This window comes from Carassius carassius, chromosome 45 (assembly GCF_963082965.1).
Source record: "Carassius carassius chromosome 45, fCarCar2.1, whole genome shotgun sequence".
NCBI lineage: Eukaryota > Metazoa > Chordata > Actinopteri > Cypriniformes > Cyprinidae > Carassius > Carassius carassius.
In genome coordinates this window covers 7,873,443-7,892,540 of record NC_081799.1, presented here as the reverse complement: position 1 = coordinate 7,892,540, position 19,098 = coordinate 7,873,443, and the positions used below count along the sequence as shown (strand labels likewise).

At 34.7% G+C, this 19,098-nt stretch overlaps 1 protein-coding gene across 4 annotated transcripts; it reads left to right on the top strand.

Annotated features, from left to right (window-relative positions):
- Positions 1-2,577: 2,577 nt before the first annotated feature.
- Positions 2,578-18,792, top strand: LOC132126927 (membrane-spanning 4-domains subfamily A member 12-like). Of its 4 annotated transcripts, none has more exons than XM_059538535.1 (7): positions 2,578-2,701; positions 2,890-3,073; positions 3,314-3,433; positions 3,512-3,568; positions 5,025-5,153; positions 5,567-5,628; positions 6,014-6,152. In XM_059538535.1, exons 2-6 carry the CDS (start codon positions 2,906-2,908, stop codon positions 5,606-5,608), a joined length of 516 nt encoding a protein of 171 aa, XP_059394518.1. In that variant the 5' UTR covers positions 2,578-2,701; positions 2,890-2,905; the 3' UTR covers positions 5,609-5,628; positions 6,014-6,152. The 4 variants fall into 4 exon arrangements, with proteins under 4 accessions (XP_059394518.1, XP_059394517.1, XP_059394516.1 ...); XM_059538534.1 differs by having other exon boundaries at positions 5,491-5,628; XM_059538533.1 differs by having other exon boundaries at positions 5,491-5,637; positions 6,014-6,147.
- The last annotated feature ends 306 nt before the right edge of the window (positions 18,793-19,098 follow it).

Genomic DNA, 19,098 nt, shown 5'->3' with positions numbered 1-19,098 from the left:
TCCATCTGTATCTCAGTATTTCCCTGCAAAGCCACCAGCAACAGTGGCTCTACAGTGATGAATGTGGCACTAAACCAGGTAAATGATTTACAGAAGATGCTATTACTCCCATCACAAGGGTGGCAGTCAGTTATCTGTGTTGAAGTCAATTGACAGGAAGATGCAAGAACAAGCAACAACCAAAGAAAGCTATTCGAATGAAAAGGAATGCAATAAAGCTATGTTTCATGGTAAACTACCTTTTGTGCACATTATACTGTATGAAATGGGTATAAGAATATAACACAGCTTGTTTTATTGCTTTCCTCTTTATAATTTAGCAAAGACAGTACAGCCTGATGTACGGTCTGTATGGTGTGTGTCTCTTATAAGCAGAAATAAAACTGAATCTCTTCTGTACTAACATACAGTTTCTTGTCTGTTGCTTCCCAGGAAAACTGAGTCACAGTGAAAAGATCAAAGACTGCAGGAAATTGATATCTCACATTGTTGCTTTATAATCTGTTCTAGTGATAGTTTTGTGTTCATGCTTATGTTGTTAAATATATTAAAATTATACTAATGCATCATTCCCAGCATGTTGACACACATTTTCTTTATGTTTGACACGGTTAAAAAGACTGTATTGGTTAACCAAGTATCTGAATGAGTATATTCTGAAAGTATTTTAAGACCAGTGTTGGGGGTAACACTTTACAAGTAGTGTGAGTTATGTAATCGGATTACTTTTTCAACACTCACTGATTGGACCCTGTTTGAGTTTGTGTAGTTAAAATGGTTTTCATGGTTGTTCATCTGATTTCATCATGTTAAGGTGTATTATCTCCCCTACTTAAGTTCAGTTCTTTCAGTGTTTGATTGTTGGGTCTTGTCTCTAGTTGTGGTAAATGTACTGTTAGACTTTACCCTGTGTCATATTAAAGCCAATCCCATTTTAATAATCAATGTCTTCGCTGCTGACCAGCGATGATCCAATTCAACCATAATAATAAAACAATATATTGCTGAAGAGTGTTGAACTTTCTTCTCCTGCATCTTTTGCAGTTCAGAATGGCAGTCTCTACTGTAAAGATATGATTTTACATTTCCTGTACTACTTTTTAAAAGTAACTTTCCCCAACAGTGGTTAAGACTGTTTTGTCTTAACGTTTGTTAATATAGCGGATGCAGATGCTACCTTGTAGTTTTTATTTGAATTTCAGTAGGAAGAGAGTTACATAATCCTTTAAAATCAAAAGTAAGTTCATATGACACAAGCTCCTCCTCAGCGGTTCTTCACAGCGCACACAAAGATACCTGATCATAAGAGCGATCAGACATCCGCATCAACACAACTCACTTCACTTCAGGTAAAATATTTCATGCATCTATGATTAGTATAATTATAAAGCCTAAAATTATATACACTTTGACATGAGTTCAAAATTCAACCATCATCTTTTGACTGTTCTGATCTTTCACACCAGTGATTGTTTTAGTGTAAGTTTTTGTTAATTTACTGTTACACTTTGTTATATGTCAAAACTACTCTATACATTTTGAAGTGTTCCAGACAATTAAATGATTATGATATGAGCGAGAGTGACAACATTTTTAGCTGTTCTCTTTTTTACTTATTACATTACGAGCTAATGTTAGTCGGCGAGCGTGATTTCACCAAGTACAACATGTTCCTGGATCAAGATCCTTGTTGATCAGAATCAGAATCAGAGTTAGCTTTATTCACCATGTGTGCTCAAAAACACAAGGAATTTGTTTTTTTAAGGTGCTCCTGGTACATACATATGCATACATATACACATGACATGAGAACAAAAAAACAATAACATTTAAATAGTAAGACTTAGCAATAAATAATGTGTATGAATTTGGAACAGTAGATTGATTTATATACAGATTTGTGCATTTTTACTCTATATAGAACTGTATAAATAATATGCATTTGCATAATACTTGAGAAAGGCAATAATTTAAGATGTAGAATCGTTTACGGAAATTAATTACAGTACACTGGTAATGATTCATATGTTAGCTGTTTAAGCTGGAGATGGCATGGGGAAATTTTTTTTTTTTCATTTTCAGGAAATGTCCATTTTAGGTTTACAATCAGGGTCAGGTGCTTCTACACCCTTGTTAATCAGCTATCCCACTGGTTTTAGGAATAAATTATGGGTAAGGTTAGGTTTTAGGGGTAGGGATTGGGTTAAGTCTGTAGTTTTGGACAATAATATTGATCCAGGATCAGCAGAAGATGTTGATTCTGTAACAAAATCCTGGCGACCAATGTAAGTCTTTGCAGTGTGCCAGTTTTAAAGTCAGTCTAGACAAAAGTATCATGTTTTAAATATTAATGCAGATGTACTGTGCATGAAAAGCAGATAACATGAACTGTAAATGAACTGTAAACTGCAGAATCTGAATGCTTAAAGGGTAAATTAATCCCAAAATGAAAACTCTGTTATCAATTATTCCCACTCATGTCGTTTCAAACCCGTAATACCTTACATTCATGTTTGCAACACAAATGAAGATATTTTTTTGCTGAAATCTGAGCGCTTTCTGAGCCTCTATAGACAGCAACACAACTGACACGTTCAAGGCCCAGAAAGGTAGTAAGGACATTTTTAAATTAAACAGTTTTTCAACACAAAAGAAGATATCATCATTTATGTCAGTTTCTTACTTCTGTTGAACACAAAAGGTATAGTATTTTTATTAAAAGTATAGTATAGTATTAGTATTTTTTCCAAGCCAGTGATCACCGCCAACTGTTTGATTACCAACATTAATTCAAATATCTTTGTGTTCAGCAGAAGAAAGAAACTGATGTAAATTATGTAAATTATGACATAATTTAAATTTTTGTGTGAACTATTCCATTAATTCCAGGTGAAAACTGCCTAGAATGGAGAGCAGCGAGGTCATATCAACTGACAAAGCTACAGTTATCATCCAAGTCAATCCACAGGTGGCACAGCATGGTGTTATTTCTGAGGATGGACAGCAGACCGGAGGAGCATATCACAATACAGCTCTCTCAGCATTTATCAGAGCACAACCAAAGGCACTGGGGGTAATGCATTTAATCATTAATTATAATTATATGAGGTTTTGGGAATCACATTTTGCTCTGTGATAAAATAAGGAAAAAATATTGTCCTAAGTCTTGAAGTGAATAGATGTGTGCCTTTCTGATTGCTTTAAGACTGTAGTGCACAAAGCATACTGTACATTACCTTTGTTTGTGTGTCCAAACATGAATGATATCATTATAAATAAATACATACATTTGACCCATATCTGCTTTGTCTAGACTGTCCAGATAATGACTGGAGTGATGATTTTTCTATTTGGTATTGTACGCACCATTGGCTATGATTACCGTTTCCCTGTTTCTATTATTTCTGGCATAACCTTCTGGGGATCCCTTATTGTAAGTTTCTTTTATTGGCTTTACTAGCTTCTGATTTTAATTTCCAGTGACGCTGAACATGTCCTGTGTTTCTTTCAGTACATCAGTGCTGGCTCGCTGTCTGTTTCTGCGCAGAATAAACTTCATCTGTGTGTGGTGCGTACATACAATGTGATCAAATCTTCTTTTCTCATATTATGATGCATTTATATAATATTGTACATACTACTTTTTAAATGTTGTGCAATTTATTCCACTAAAAGAGCAAATCAAGCCATTTTTTTATCTGTTCATTCAATAAAGCCTGCATGCAGTAGTGTATAATGTGGCTACAGCAATATACTTTTATTTACATGATTTCTAATGAAAACTAAAATAATAATGTTGAAAATATAAGGAAATCACAAGATTTCCATGGTAAATGTACTTTTACCACAGTAGTCTGAAAACTGAAATACTTTTACAACAAAAAAAACGATGTGAACTAAAAGAAATATGACTAATTTTCAATATACAACATAAAAAAATGCCTTGAAAAAAATGGTGAAGCCAAGTTTCATTACATATGGCAAGTAACACACTGAATTAAACACAGAATTTTTAAGTAGATAGAGTGAAATCATATTAAATAGAAATTAGTACTTTTATTTTCAGCAAGGAAGCTTTAAATTGATGAAAAGTGATGATAAAGACATTTGTTATGTTACAAAATATTTCTATTTCAGACAAATGCTGCTATATATATATAGGGCTGTCAATAGATAAAAACATTTTTAAAATCAAAATCATTACAATGTTCCTGTGGCTCAGTGGTAGAGCATTGCATTAGCAGCACAAAAGGTTGTGGGTTGAATCCCCAGGGAACACACATACTGGAAAAAAAATAATTAAAATGTATAGCCTAAATGCACTGTAAGTTTCTTTGGATAGAAGCCTCTGCTAAATGCATTAATGTAAATCACACCCTTATACTGGGATTAATCACACACTTCATGAAATTAAGCATAGACCATTTATCTTATTTGAAATGTTTTTGTTATCATTTGCTATATCCAGCAAAGTAAACCAAAACATTGAAGAGTGATTCTCAAAAATCTATATTTTCTGCGAGCTTTTTTTCCAAGATAAATATAGATTTCTTTCCAAAATAGGACTCCAAAAGGAAACTCCAAAAGGACCAAATGATATAAGGAGCCCACATAAGCACATATGAAAAAAAAAGAAATTTTTTTTTATAGTGTATGTACAGTGCAACAGCAAATAGTTTTTTTTACATTCTAAGTCAAGTTGTGACCGAACAGGACCACATGGAGATGCAAAAAAAAAAAAAACCTAAACCAACCAATGGCTGACTGCATAACATTAATAATTAACTGAAAACGCAACATGAGTCTCTGTTCTCTCTGCAATCTCTGATGTAATCAGCCTGGTTTCCTTTATATTAGTGCTGTTTTGGACAGATTGTTTGAATGCAGACAGAGTTTAGCTGCTTATATATATATATACATAATTTTAATTAACTACAAATATTTTACAGTGTGAGTTCAGGCTGTTTTACAAGTGAACACCATTACTACTGTCATCCTTCATGTGTCAGCTTTTCTTCCTGCAGGTGAAAGGCTCTCTTATAATGAATGTGATCAGTGCCATAACTGCAGCGACCGCCATTGTTCTGATGAGCATAGACATTCACTTGTTAATGTATGAATGCTACAGTTATGAATACAGCTGCACATTGAAGGTACAGTGTGCAAGACTATATTAATGTTATCTGTTTAAACTTATTTATTTATTTTTATTGAGGTTTTATTTAGAGAAATAGTTTGTGCCATCATGTACTACTTTTCATTAATTAAGATTGTGCTGGTCATACAATTACAATAAACTGGACATTTTCACTTCAATTAATGCAAAGGCACCATCAAAGCATAATAAAAGTATCCCATTTGACTCGTGCCCTGTGTTTCAAATGTCTGAAAGGGATACATATAATCTAAGAACTTTTATAAACTCATTCAATATAGCTGATATTATTTGAGGAACTACTTTTTTATATTAGCATGTTGAATATTTTTTAGAGAACTGAACTGGGGATCGTTGGAATATTGCTGGTGTTCTCCATCCTTCAGTTCATCATCTCCATCTTTATCTCAGGATTTGCCTGCAAAGCCACCAGCAACATCCACTCTACAGTGATAAATGTGGCACTAAACAAGGTCACCAGGGTCAGTATTTCCTCCAGTAAAAAGCATGTACTTCAATTTTACATCAAACAAGTCACATTCACAAATGTAAAGCTATCAAAATGAAAAGAAAATATTTAAAATGACCATAATATAACATTGCACACCTCAGTGGTCTAAAACTAGGACAAAACACTACAATACAAACTGTTTAATTGAAAATATTTTTTTTGTCTTGCATTGCTGAAATGTAGTTATGTTACTGTAAAACATAAAAACAACAACAGCACGTTTGTGTGTAGTTTTCCTTGGATAATTCCTCACATACTGTATAATCTACAGTGTGGATGTTAGGAAAATTAAAACTTATAAGTCTGAATCTCTTTTGTACTAACATATCTTGTCTGTTTCTTCCCAGGGAAACTGAGTCACAGTGAGGAGATCCTGTTTAAAGGTTGCAAGGAATGAATAACTCACAGCCTTTTTTATTATTATTGTTTTTAAATTATATATATAAAATAATAAATAAATAAAAACGAGATTTAAGAATTACATCAAATATTTGATTGTTGATACAAAAACACTTTTTTAAGGAAAATTATAGAAAGAGCATATACAGGTGCATTTCAATAAATTAGAATGTCCTGGAAAAGTTAATTTATTTCAGTATTTCATCTCAAATTGTGAAACTCATGTATTAAATAAATTCAGTGCACACAGACTGAAGTAGTTTAAGTCTTTGGTTCTTTTAATTGTGATGATTTTGGCTCACATTTAACAAAAACTAAACAAAAATGAAAAAATAAATATTAATAAATTAGAATATGGTGACATGTCAATAAGATAATCAACTCAAAACCCGAGTCTTCAAAATGGTCTCTCAGTTTGGTTCACTAGGATACACAATCATGGGGAAGACTGCTGAACTGACAGTTGTCCAGAGGACAATCTTTGACACCCTTCACAAGTAGTGTAGCCACAAACATTCATTGCCAAAGAAGCTGGCTGTTCACAGAGTGCTGTATCTAAGCATGTTAACAGAAAGTTGAGTGGATAGAAAAAGTGTGGAAGAAAAAGATGCACAACAAACCGAGAGAACCGCATCCTTCTGAGGATTGTCAAGCAAAATCAATTCAAGAATTTGAGTGAACTTCACAAGGAATGGAGTGAAGCTGGGGCCAAGGAATACAGATGTGTCAAGGAATTTGGCTCCAGTTGTCGTATTCCTCTTGTTAAGACACTCCTGAACCACAGACAATGTCAGAGACGTCTTACCTGGGCTAAGGAGAAGAAGAACTGGACTGTTGCCCAATGGTCCAAAGTCCTCTTTTCAGATGAAAGCGTGCAATGTCATCTGCCGGTGTTGGTCCCTTGTGTTTTTTGAAAACCAAAGTCACTGCACCCGTTTACCAAAAATGTTTTGATGTACTTCATGCTTCCTTCTGTTGACCAACTTTCTGAAGATGCTGATTTCATTTTCTAGCAGGATTTGGCACCTGCCTACACTGCCAAAAGCACCAAAAGTTGGTTAAATGACCATGGTGTTGGTGTGCTTGTCTGGCCAGCAAACTCCCCAGACCTGAACCCCAGAGAGAATCTATGGGGTATTGTCAAGAGGAAAATGTGAAACAAGAGACCAAACAATGCAGATGAGCTGAAGGCCACTATCAAAGAAACCTGGGCTTCCAGACCACCTCAGCAGTGCCACTAACTGATCACCTCCATGCTACAATCAATTGAGGCAGTAATTAAAGCCAAAGAAGCCCCAACCAATTATTGAGTACATGTACAGTAAATGAACATACTTTCCAGAAGGCCAACAATTCACTAAAACTGTTTTTTATTGGTCTTATGAAGTATTCTAATTTGTTGAGATGGGTGGGTTTTTGTTAAATGTGAGACAAAATCATCACAAAAGAAAAAATGAATTTATTTAATACACAATTTTCACAATTTGAGTTGAATTACTGAAATTAACTTTTTCCACGAAATTCTAATTTATTGAGATGCACCTGTATGGTTGAAAAAAATTTGTGTTGTTCAACTTAACAGAGCATAAAACCATCATTAAATAAACATAAATGTCTAATACGGTAATTCAGTGCATCTAGGACATTATGGAAGATCATTGTCAAACTGTCAACAACACTAGTCTAATGTAATATAATAATGTTTATTGTATATTATAAAATAAAAAAATTATAAAATATTATAAGCGAACAAGTATAGTGTTGTGGAAACAGTCTAGTTTAGTGCTGGCAGAGAGTTGCTGGGTTAGAAAGATTGACAAACCCTTTACTAAAGGACCAAGAGAGATGAACAGTCTAACTCTATCTATCAAACACAATGCAAATATCAGACATGATCTTTGAAACAAGAACGTAATAGTCCCTGACTGTAATCCCTCATAATGACACACTTTGAAAAGCAATGGATATCAAGAGTTTGTCAAAGGTCATGTGAAGTGCACTTAGAAAGCTATAAAATGCTCTAAAATGTCTTTTTGCTGCTTTTTGCTGGATACTGTTGGTGTAAAACGTCTAGATGACAGCTACATTATACACACACACACACACACACACACACACACACACACACAGCTTCTTCCAGACAGGTGTAACTATCATCTGCTGTCAGAACAACCAACAAAAACATGTAACATTACATGCTAGCAGAGCCATCAGATAAACCGACTCTATACAGAGGTAAATGTGGCACTGTAAATGATTTAGTGATGTTATTATTCCTGTTAGCAGAGTGGCAGTCAGTATTAACCCTTCAGCCGATAGTTATGTTGAAAGAATGATCTAACTAAATTCACAACCAAAGTTAAATCTATTAGAATGACAAGGACATATAGAGCAATGTTTCATGGTAAACTCTCTTTAATTTAGTGCACATCATACTGTATGAAATAAATATAAGAACCTGTTTTTTTTAAAGTTTAGAGTTAATATCTCATATTTCCCAAAACAAACACACACATACACTAACAACTAGAGGAGACAGAGTGTTGTCTACTGGTGCTTTTAAAAGTATTTGGGTTCACAAATTTCTATAATTGATATGCTATCGTGTAGTTTTTATTTGAATTTCAGGAGGAAGAGTGTTAAATAATCATTTAAAATCTAAAGTAAGTTCATATGACACAAGCTCACACACAAAGATCATAAAAGCGATCAGACATCCACATCAACACAACTCATTTCACTTCAGGTAAAATATTTCATTAAGAGCTGGGGGATGTAAACTTTTAAACAGGACGATAATGTATAAATTATTCTCATTTTGTTTAACAATCATATTTTTTTTTTCATTTAGAACATAAATACTTACATGTTTCCCAGAAGACGAAATAAGTACAATATACCCTGATCATCCAAATCAAAAGTTTACATCCCCCGGCTCTTAATGCATTGTGTTCTTGAGCATCAGTAAATGTTTTTACCTTTTGTAATAGTTATGCATGAGTCCCTCATTTGTCCTCCGTGTTAAAAGATGGATCTCAAAATCATACAGAAGGGTTCAAATATGCAGAAAATGTTGGAAAACCAAAGAGTCTGCATGAGCTGGAAGATTTTTCCTGAAGACCAGCAGGCAGTTGAACTACTCCAGACAAACAAGGAACTCATGAACGACTCTCACAAAATATATAAACATTCGTGGATCATACAGGAAATGACACACAGTATTAAGATTCAATGGTATGTAAACTTCTGAACAGGGTCATTTTTTATAAATTCAGTTATTAGTTTGTCCTTTAGATATATATACACTCAGGTACACCTGTTCAATTGCTTGGTAACACAAATTGCTAATCAGCCAATCACATGGCAGAAACTCAATGCATTTAAGCATCTAGATGTGGTGAAGATGACTTGCTGAAGTTCAAACGAGCATCAGAATGAGGAAGAAAGGGGATTTAAGTGACTTTGAATGAGGAATGGTTGTTGGTGCCAGACGGGCTGGTCTGAGTATTTCACTGATGATCTACTGGGATGTTTAGGCACAATCATCTCTAGGGTTTACAGAGAATGGTCCAAAAAGAGAAAAAATCCAGTGAGTTGTGTGAACTAAAATGCTATTTTGATGTCAGAGGTGAGAGGAGAATGGGCAGAATGGTTAGAGGTGATAAAGGCAACAGTAACTCTAATAACCGCTCATTACAACCAGTGTATGCAGAACACCATCTCTGAACACACAACACGTCGAACCCTGAAGCAGATGAGCTACAGCAGCAGAAGACCACAACGAGTGTCGCTCCTGTCAGATAATAACAGGAAACAGAGGCCACAATTCTCACAAGCTCACCAAAACTGGACAATGGAAGACTGGAAAAAAAACTTGCCTGGTCTGATGAGTCTCGATTTCTGCTGCGACATTCAAATGGTAGAGTCAGAATTTGGCGTAAAGAATATGAAAGCATGTATCCATCCTGGCTTGTCTCAGTGGTTCAGGCTGGTGGTAGTGGTCTAATGGTGTGGGGGATATTTTCCATTTTCTAGAATGAAGTTGAAGTTTCTTCCATTACATCAGTGCTGGCTCTCTGTCTGTTTCTGCACAGAATAAAATTCATCTGTGTGTGGTGCGTACATACAATGTGATCAACTCTTCTTTTCTCACATTAAATTAAATGTATGCATTTAGCAGACGCTTTTATCCAAAGCAACTTACAGTGCATTCAGGCTATCAATTTTACCTATCATGTGTTCCCGGGGAATCGAACCCCCAACCTTGCACATATTAACGCAATACTCTACCACTTGAGGTACAGGAACACTATGATGCATTACTACTACTTTTTAAATGTTGCACAATTTATAGCACTAAAAGCACAAAGCAAACCTTTCTATTATCTGTTCATTCAATTAAGCCTGTATGCAGTAGGGTACAATGTGGCTACAGGGTAAATTGTGTTTTTATTTTAAATCACAGCAATATACTTTTTATTAACATGATTTTTAATGAAAACTAAAAAATAATGTTGCAAAAACATTCTGAAGGGGATTTTCAGCATCACTGACACATTTGTGTAAATGCATGAAAGGAAACCACAAGATTTCCATGCTAAACACACTTTTACCACAGCAGTCTGAAAATTGAGACACTTTTACCACTGAAAGGATGTAAACTAAAAGACATCTGACTCATTTTCAATTTACAAAGTAAATAAATGCTCTAAAAAATGGTATAGAAACTATTTATGATATTGCTAGTACATTTCATAATTAGTTACAAAGAAATGGCAACACACTGAATAAAACATAAAATTTACAAAGACTGAAATCAACATACTCCAATAGTTTTTTTTTATATATATATATTTTTTACTTCAAATCTTTTTTTAATGCGAGTTCCACTGTGTAATAAAGACTGTGCTGGTCATAAAACAATGAACTGTCATACTTAGAAATGATACAAAGACCATAAAAGTATCATAAAAGTAGTCCATGTGACTGGTGCCCTGTGTTCCCAATGCCTAAAAAAAGATATTAGAATGTAATATAATTCTGAATAACTCTAAAATGTAAATTCACTTAATATTATTACAAACCCAATTCCAAATAAGTTGGGACACTGTACAAATTGTGAGTAAAAAATTTATGGAATAATTTACAAATCTCATAAACTTATATTTTATTCACAATAGAACATAGATAACATATCAAATGTTGAAAGTGAGACATTTTGAAATGTCATGCCAAATATTGGCTCATTTTGGATTTCATGAGAGCTACACATTCCAAAAAAGTTGGGACAGGTAGCAATAAGAGGCCGGTAAAGTTAAATGTACATATAAGGAACAGCTGGAGGACCAATTTGCAACTTATTAGGTCAATTGGCAACATGATTGGGTATAAAAAGAGCCTCTCAGAGTGGTAGTGTCTCTCAGAAATCAAGATGGGCAGAGGATCACCAATTCCCCCAATGCTGAGGCGAAAAATAGTGGAGCAATATCAGAAAGGAGTTTCTCAGAGAAAAATTGCGAAGAGTTTGAAGTTATCATCATCTACAGTGCATAATATAATCCAAAGATTCAGAGAATCTGGAACAATCTCTGTGCGTAAGGGTCAAGGCCAGAAAACCATACTGGATGCCCGTGATCTTCGGGCCCTTAGACGGCACTGCATCACATACAGGAATGCTACTGTAATGGAAATCACAACATGGGCTCAGGAATACTTCCAGAAAACATTGATGGTGAACACAGTCCACTGTGCCATTCGCCGTCGCCGGCTAAAACTCTACAGGTGAAAAAAGAAGCCATATCTAAACATGATCCAGAAGCGCAGGTGTTCTCTCTGGGCCTAGGCTCATTTAAAATGGACTGTGGCAAAGTGGGAAACTGTTCTGTGGTCAGACGAATCAAAATTTGAAGTTCCTTTTGGAAAACTGGGATGCCATGTCATCCGGACTAAAGAGGACAAGGACAACCCAAGTTGTTATCAGCGCTCCGTTCAGAAGCCTGCATCTCTGATGGTTTGGGGTTGCATGAGTGCGTGTGGCATGGGCAGCTTACACATCTGGAAAGGCACCATCAATGCTGAAAGGTATATCCAAGTTCTAGAACAACATATGCTCCCATCCAGATGTCGTCTCTTTCAGGGAAGACCTTGCATTTTCCAACATGACAATGCCAGACCACATACTGCATCAATTTCAACATCATGGCTGCGTAGAAGAAGGATCCGGGTACTGAAATGGCCAGCCTGCAGTCCAGATCTTTCACCCATAGAAAACATTTGACACATCATAAAGAGGAAGATGCGACAAAGAAGACCTAAGACAGTTGAGCAACTAGAAGCTTGTATTAGTCAAGAATGGGACTTGACAGCTACATTACATTAAACTTGTCTCTTTAGTCCCTAGATGTTTGCAGACTGTTATAAAAAGAAGAGGGGATGCCACACAGTGGTAAACATGGCCTCGTCCAAACTTTTTTGAGATGTGTTGATGCCATGAAATTTAAAATCAACCTATTTTTCCCTGAAAATTATACATTTTCTCAGTTTAAACATTTGATATGTCATCTATGTTGTATTCTGAATAAAATATTGACATTTGAAACTTCCACATCATTGCATTCTGTTTTAATTCACAATTTGTACAGTGTCCCAACTTTTTTGGAATCTGGTTTGTAATTGAATATTATTTGAGATACTGCTTTCCTATAAGAATGTTGAATATTTTTAACTGACATGATCTAGGGATCATTGGAATATTGCTGGTGTTCTCCATCCTTCAGTTCATCTCCACCTTTATCTCAGGATTTGCCTGCAAAGCCACCAGGAACATCGACTCTACAGTGATAAATATGGCACAGGTAAATGATTTAGTGATGATCACCAGGGTCAGTTTTATCCCAGTATTTTACATTAAACAAGTAACAGTAACACATTTCATCGTAAACTGAGTCATAATGAAAAGATCCATAGGCTCCAAGGAAATTAATATCTCATAAAATTGTTGCTTTTTAAATCTGTTCAAATGTTACAGTGTTGTATTTATGCATATTTTGTTATATATTAGAAAATTGTACTTCTGCATCAGTCCCATATATATTCATTTTCATGTTTGACATGATGAAAAAGACCATATTTGTTAACCAGGTTTTTGAATGAGTATATCCTCCTGAACGTGTGTTAAGACCAAAACTAGGGGTAACATGAGTTATGTAATCAGATTACCTGTTTCAAGTATCTAGTAACGCATTACTTTTTAATTTACAGAAAAAAAAATCAGACTTTTTAAAATAATTAATACCAGTTTTCCTTTATTGACTGACAGTTGTCCTGTTACTGTGTTGAAAGAAATCAGGAGTAAATGCAGAGGCGTTGTTTGCGCTGTAGAAACATGTTGCTTACTCTAGTTCCTGTACCCACTAAATTAGAGTTGTTACCTGTAGCCGAAGAACCACTTCTCAATATTATTAACTCGTCATCATCTTTAGGTCACGTCCCAAAACCATTCAAGCTGGCGGTTATTAAACCTCTTATTAAGAAAACAAAACTAGATCCTAGTGTACTGGCAAATTATAGGCCTATTTCCAATCTTCCATTTATGTCAAAAATTAAAAAAAAAGTTGTGTCTGCTCAATTGAGCTCCGTCCTGCAAAAACATTATCTGTATGAAGAATTTCAGTCAGGTTTCAGGCCCCACCATAGCATAGAAACTGCACTTGTTTAAATTACAAATGACCTGCTTCTTGCATCAGATCAAGGCTGCATCTCATAGCTAGTTTTACTTGATCTTAGTGCTGCGTTCGACACCATAGATCATGACATACTCATAGATCGATTACAAAACTATACAGGTATTCAAGGGCAGGCTCTAAGATGGTTTAGATCCTACCTGTCCGATCGCTACCATTTTGTTTATTTAAATGGGGAGTCATCTCATTTATCACCAGTAAAATATGGAGTGCCACAAGGATCCGTCCTAGGTCCCCTTCTATTTTCAATATACATGTTGCCCCTTGTTAATATTATTAGAAAATACGGGATTAGTTTCCACTGTTATGCTGATGATACTCAGCTATATATCTCAACGAGACCCGATGAAACTTCTAAATTATCTAAGCTAACAGAGTGTGTTAAAAATTTAAAAGATTGGATGACCAATAATTTTCTCTTATTAAATTTGGATAAGACAGAGATATTAATTATTGGACCAAAAAGCAGTACACAGAATCTTGTAGATTACAATCTGCAACTAGACGGATGTACTGTTACTTCTTCTACAGTCAAAAATCTGGGTTTTATTTTAAACAGCAACTTGTCTTTTGAAAACCATATTTCCAATGTTACAAAAACTGCATTCTTCCATCTTAGAAACATTGCCAAGCTATGAAACATGTTATCTGTTTCTGATGCCGAAAAGCTAGTTCATGCTTTCATGACCTCTAGACTGGACTATTGTAATGCACTTCTAGGTGGTTTTCCTGCATCTTCAATAAACAAGCTACAGGTAGTCCAAAATGCAGCAGCTAGAGTCCTTACGAGGTCAAGAAAATATGATCATATTACCCCAATTTTACAGTCACTGCACTGGCTACCTTTTAAGTTCTGTATCAGTTACAAATTATCATTACTTACCTATAAGGCCCTAAATGGTTTAGCTCCTGCGTACCTAACTAGCCTTCTACCACGCTACAACCCATCACGCACCCTAAGGTCACAAAACGCTGGACTTTTAGTAGTTCCTAGGATAGCAAAGTCCACTAAAGGAGGTAGAGCTTTTTCACATTTGGCTCCCAAACTCTGGAATAGCCTTCCTGATAATGTTTGGGGTTCAGACACACTCTCTCTGTTTAAATCTAGATTAAAAATGCATCTCTTTCGCCAAGCATAACTATTATCTTTGCTGCTGAAATCTGATGATCCAATTCAACAATACTAATAAAAAAAAATTGTGAAGAGTGTCCTGCATCTTTAATGCATTTTCTTTTGCCTGAGGCTTTTCATTTTACTTTTGGTGTGAAAGCACATTTACATTTACCAAAAATACAACTTTTTTACATTAAAAACAACAAAAAAAGGAAGCCAAGCACAGATAAGGAAAAAAGTAATATACTGCATTACTTTCCATAAAAGTAACTAAGTAACACAATTAGTTACTTTTTTAGGGAGTAACACAATATTGTAACACATTACTTTTAAAAAGTATAACTTTCCCCAAAAGTGCTTAAGACTGTTTTGTCTTGGAGAAAACACACATGCGGTGGAGAGACACACACACACACACACACACACACACTAACAACTGCTTTTTAAAGATATTTGTGTTCACAAATTTCTATAATTTATGCTACCTTGTAGTTTTTATTTGAATTTCAAGAGAGTTACATAATCATTTAAAATCTAAAGTAAGTTCATATGACACAAGCTCCTCCTCTGCGGTTCTTCACAGCGCACACAAAGATACCTGATCATAAGAGTGATCAGACATCCACATCAACACAACTCACTTCACTTCAGGTAAAATATTTAATGAATCCATTAACATCTATGATTAGTAAAGCCTATATTTATAATTACACTTTGACATGAGTTTCAAAATCAACCATCATCTTTTGACAGTTCTGATCTTTCACACCAGTTATTGTTTTGGTGTACGTTTTTGCTCATTTATTGTTATACTTTGGTACATTAAAACTCTACGTTTTAGGGTTTTGTTTGGATCCCTGTCAAAAAGACTCTATAAGTTTAGAATAAGTTTTTATCATAAGTGGCAATCAAATAATTATTATTTGAGTATATATTAGTGACAACATTTTTAGCTGTAAAGTTCGTTTATAATATAATTTAAAAACAATTATTACATTGCAAGCTAATGTAGGCCTTAGAAATGTTCTTGTTTTACCTTGGGAGTATCAGAGTTTCTAACTCATATAATGATGATGTACTGTACATGGAAAGCAGAAGAAAGCAACCTTAAATGAGTTGCGAACTGCAGAATTTTAAGATTTTTTAAAGATATTTTGAATAATTTTGGTTACCAAACAGCCATTAATTTTGGGTATTTTTTTCATACTAAAAGAGTCAATGGTCTGTGTTCAACAGAAGATAGAAACTTATACAGGTTTGGAAATAACCTGCGATCACAGAATTTTTATATTTGTGTTAACTATTCCATTAATTCCAGGTGAAAACTGCCTAGAATGGAGAGCAGCGAGGTCATATCAACTGACAAAACTACAGTTATCATCCAAGTCAATCCACAGATGGCACAACATGGTGTTATTTCTGAGGATGGACAGCAGACCGGAGGAGCATATCACAATACAGCTCTCTCAGCATTTATCAGAGCACAACCAAAGGCACTGGGGGTAATGCATTTAATCATTAATTATAATTTTGAATGATTTTGGAAATACCTTTAGTATCTCATTTTCTTCTATGATAAAATAGGAATAAAAAAATGTTTTCATAAGTCGTTAAGTGAATAGATGTGGGCATTTCTGTTTGTTTTTAGACTGTAGTACATAAAACATTGCAATATTGTAGATTTCCTTTGTGTGTGTCCAAACATGAATGATAATGTTATTGAAAACAAATAAACATTTGACCCTTTTCTGCCCTGTTTAGACTGTCCAGATAATGACTGGAGTGATTCTTTTTCTATTTGGTATTGTACGCACCAGAAATTTCAATTACGCTTACGGTTATGGTTCCCCCATATCTGTCATTACTGGCATAACTTACTTGGGATCCCTTATTGTAAGTATTAGTTCAATTCAATTCAATTCAAGTTTATTTGTATAGCGCTTTTTACAATACAAATCGTTACAAAGCAACTTTACAGAGAATTATGTTTCTACAATATTTAGTAGTAGCTTATGGTGGTGGCTGTCAGTTTGTGCACGTTTGACAGGATTTTAGTATTAGTCAGTCACGTTCAACGTTAATTGCTGAAATTGGGATCTCGCCCGAGATCCTAACCATTTTTCAGTGTAACAAAACAAGCCAATGGATATTGATATTGCATTTCACACCCCGCATGCAATCACACATTCAGCTTTTCGCTTTGGAGCGTTTGTGCTCTAAGAAATCATCTGATAGTGACGAGTTTATGATCATTTGAAAAAGCTCTTTATACAAGTGTGGGTGTGATGGTGCCTCAGTGGTGGTAGAAATCTTTATTGTATTTCCTGATTCTGCTGCAGCTTTTCAAAAAAGAGCCTCTTTGTCCTGTGTTTCTTTCAGTACATCACTGCTGGCTCTCTGTCTGTTGCTGCGCAGAATAAACTTAATCTGTTCATGGTGCGTATATTCAATTTTTTTTCTCAAATTGTTTGTGATGTATTCATACAGAATCATTAACATTACTTGTTTGCAATTTATTAAACTAAAAGCACAAAGCAAGCATTTCTATTATCTGTTGATTCAGTAAAGATTGCATGCAGTATAGGGTACAATGGGGCTGCAGGGTAAATTAAAATTTTCATCCCTAAACACATTAAAAAAACTAAAAAATAATGGGGTAAAAAAATTTCTTAAGGGGACCTTCAGCCTTACTGAGACAAGCATAAACAGAATAAAAGGAAACCATGAGTTTTCAATGATAAACTCCCTTTTACCAGGGTAGTCTGAACACAGAGACACTTTTAGGATCTGAGCTAAAAGAAACATTTTAAATTTACAAAGATAAAAACAGCACAGAAAAAAATGCTAATTTCACAACTAATTGCAAAGAAATGGCAAGTAACTCAAAGTAATTGTGAAATTTATAGCAGAAATCATAGCCTACTTTCCTGCTACTATATATATATATGTGTGTGTTCCTGTAGCTCAATTGGTAGAGCACTGCGCTATCGAGCGCAAGGTTGGGGGTTCGTTTCCTCGGGAACACATGATATGTAAAAATTGATAGCTTAAATGCACTGTAAGTCGCTTTGGATAAAAGCGTCTGCTAAATGCTTAAATTAATTTTTAATTTTTTAAAAGTTTTAAATTTAAATTTAATATGTACAGCTGTTTTACAAGTGAACACCATTACTACTGTCACCCTTCATGTGTCAGCTTTTCTTCCTGCAGGTGAAAGGCTCTCTTATAACGAATGTGATCAGTGCCATAACTGCAGCGACCGCCATTGTTCTGATGAGCATAGAGATGCATCACTCTGCAAGGGAGGACAGATGTTACAAGAGTTACAGTGGCTATACCGATGACAGATGTTTACAGTTACTGGTACAATATGAAATACTATATTAATGTGATCTGTTTACAAGTATTTCTAGTTTGTAATTGCAGTTATATTTATTTAAACAAATATTTCACCCCAAAATTACAATGGTGTCATAATTTATTATGGTACTATTTTAAGGTAATTTTCCCCTAAGAAATATTGTGCTGCATACAATTACAATGAACTGGACAATTCATACTTTAAATAATGCAAGGACACCATAAAAGAATCATAGCAGTAGCATTATGTGAATTATGTGACTTGTCATGTTTCAAGTGGGTTAGCTATATGTATAGTGTCAAGTATAATGTAATATGACTTTTAGAAAATCACTCAAGAAAATTAATATTAGCATATTGAATATTTTTTAGAGAACTGAACTGGGGATCGATGGAGTATTGCTGGTGTTCTCCATCCTTCAGTTCATCATCTCCATCTTTATCTCAGGATTTGCCTGCAAAGCCACCAGCAACACAGACTCTACAGTGATAAATGTGGCACTAAACAAGGTAAATTTAAAGTGTGGCAATTTTCCGTTTGTTATTCCTCACTTGTATAGTTATATCCTGTCTGTTTCTTCCCAGGGAAACTGAGTCACAGTGAGGAGAACCTACCGTTAAAAGGCTGCAAGGAATGAATTACAAATATTGTTGCTTCTGTTGACTCAAGCCATTTTTCTTTTTATAAGTGTTACAGAATAAAAGATAACAAATAATTAAAAGTACATCAAATTATTTGTTTATTGACACAAAGACACTTTTCTGTCTCTGGTGTTTTATTATATATATATATATATATATATATATATATATATAT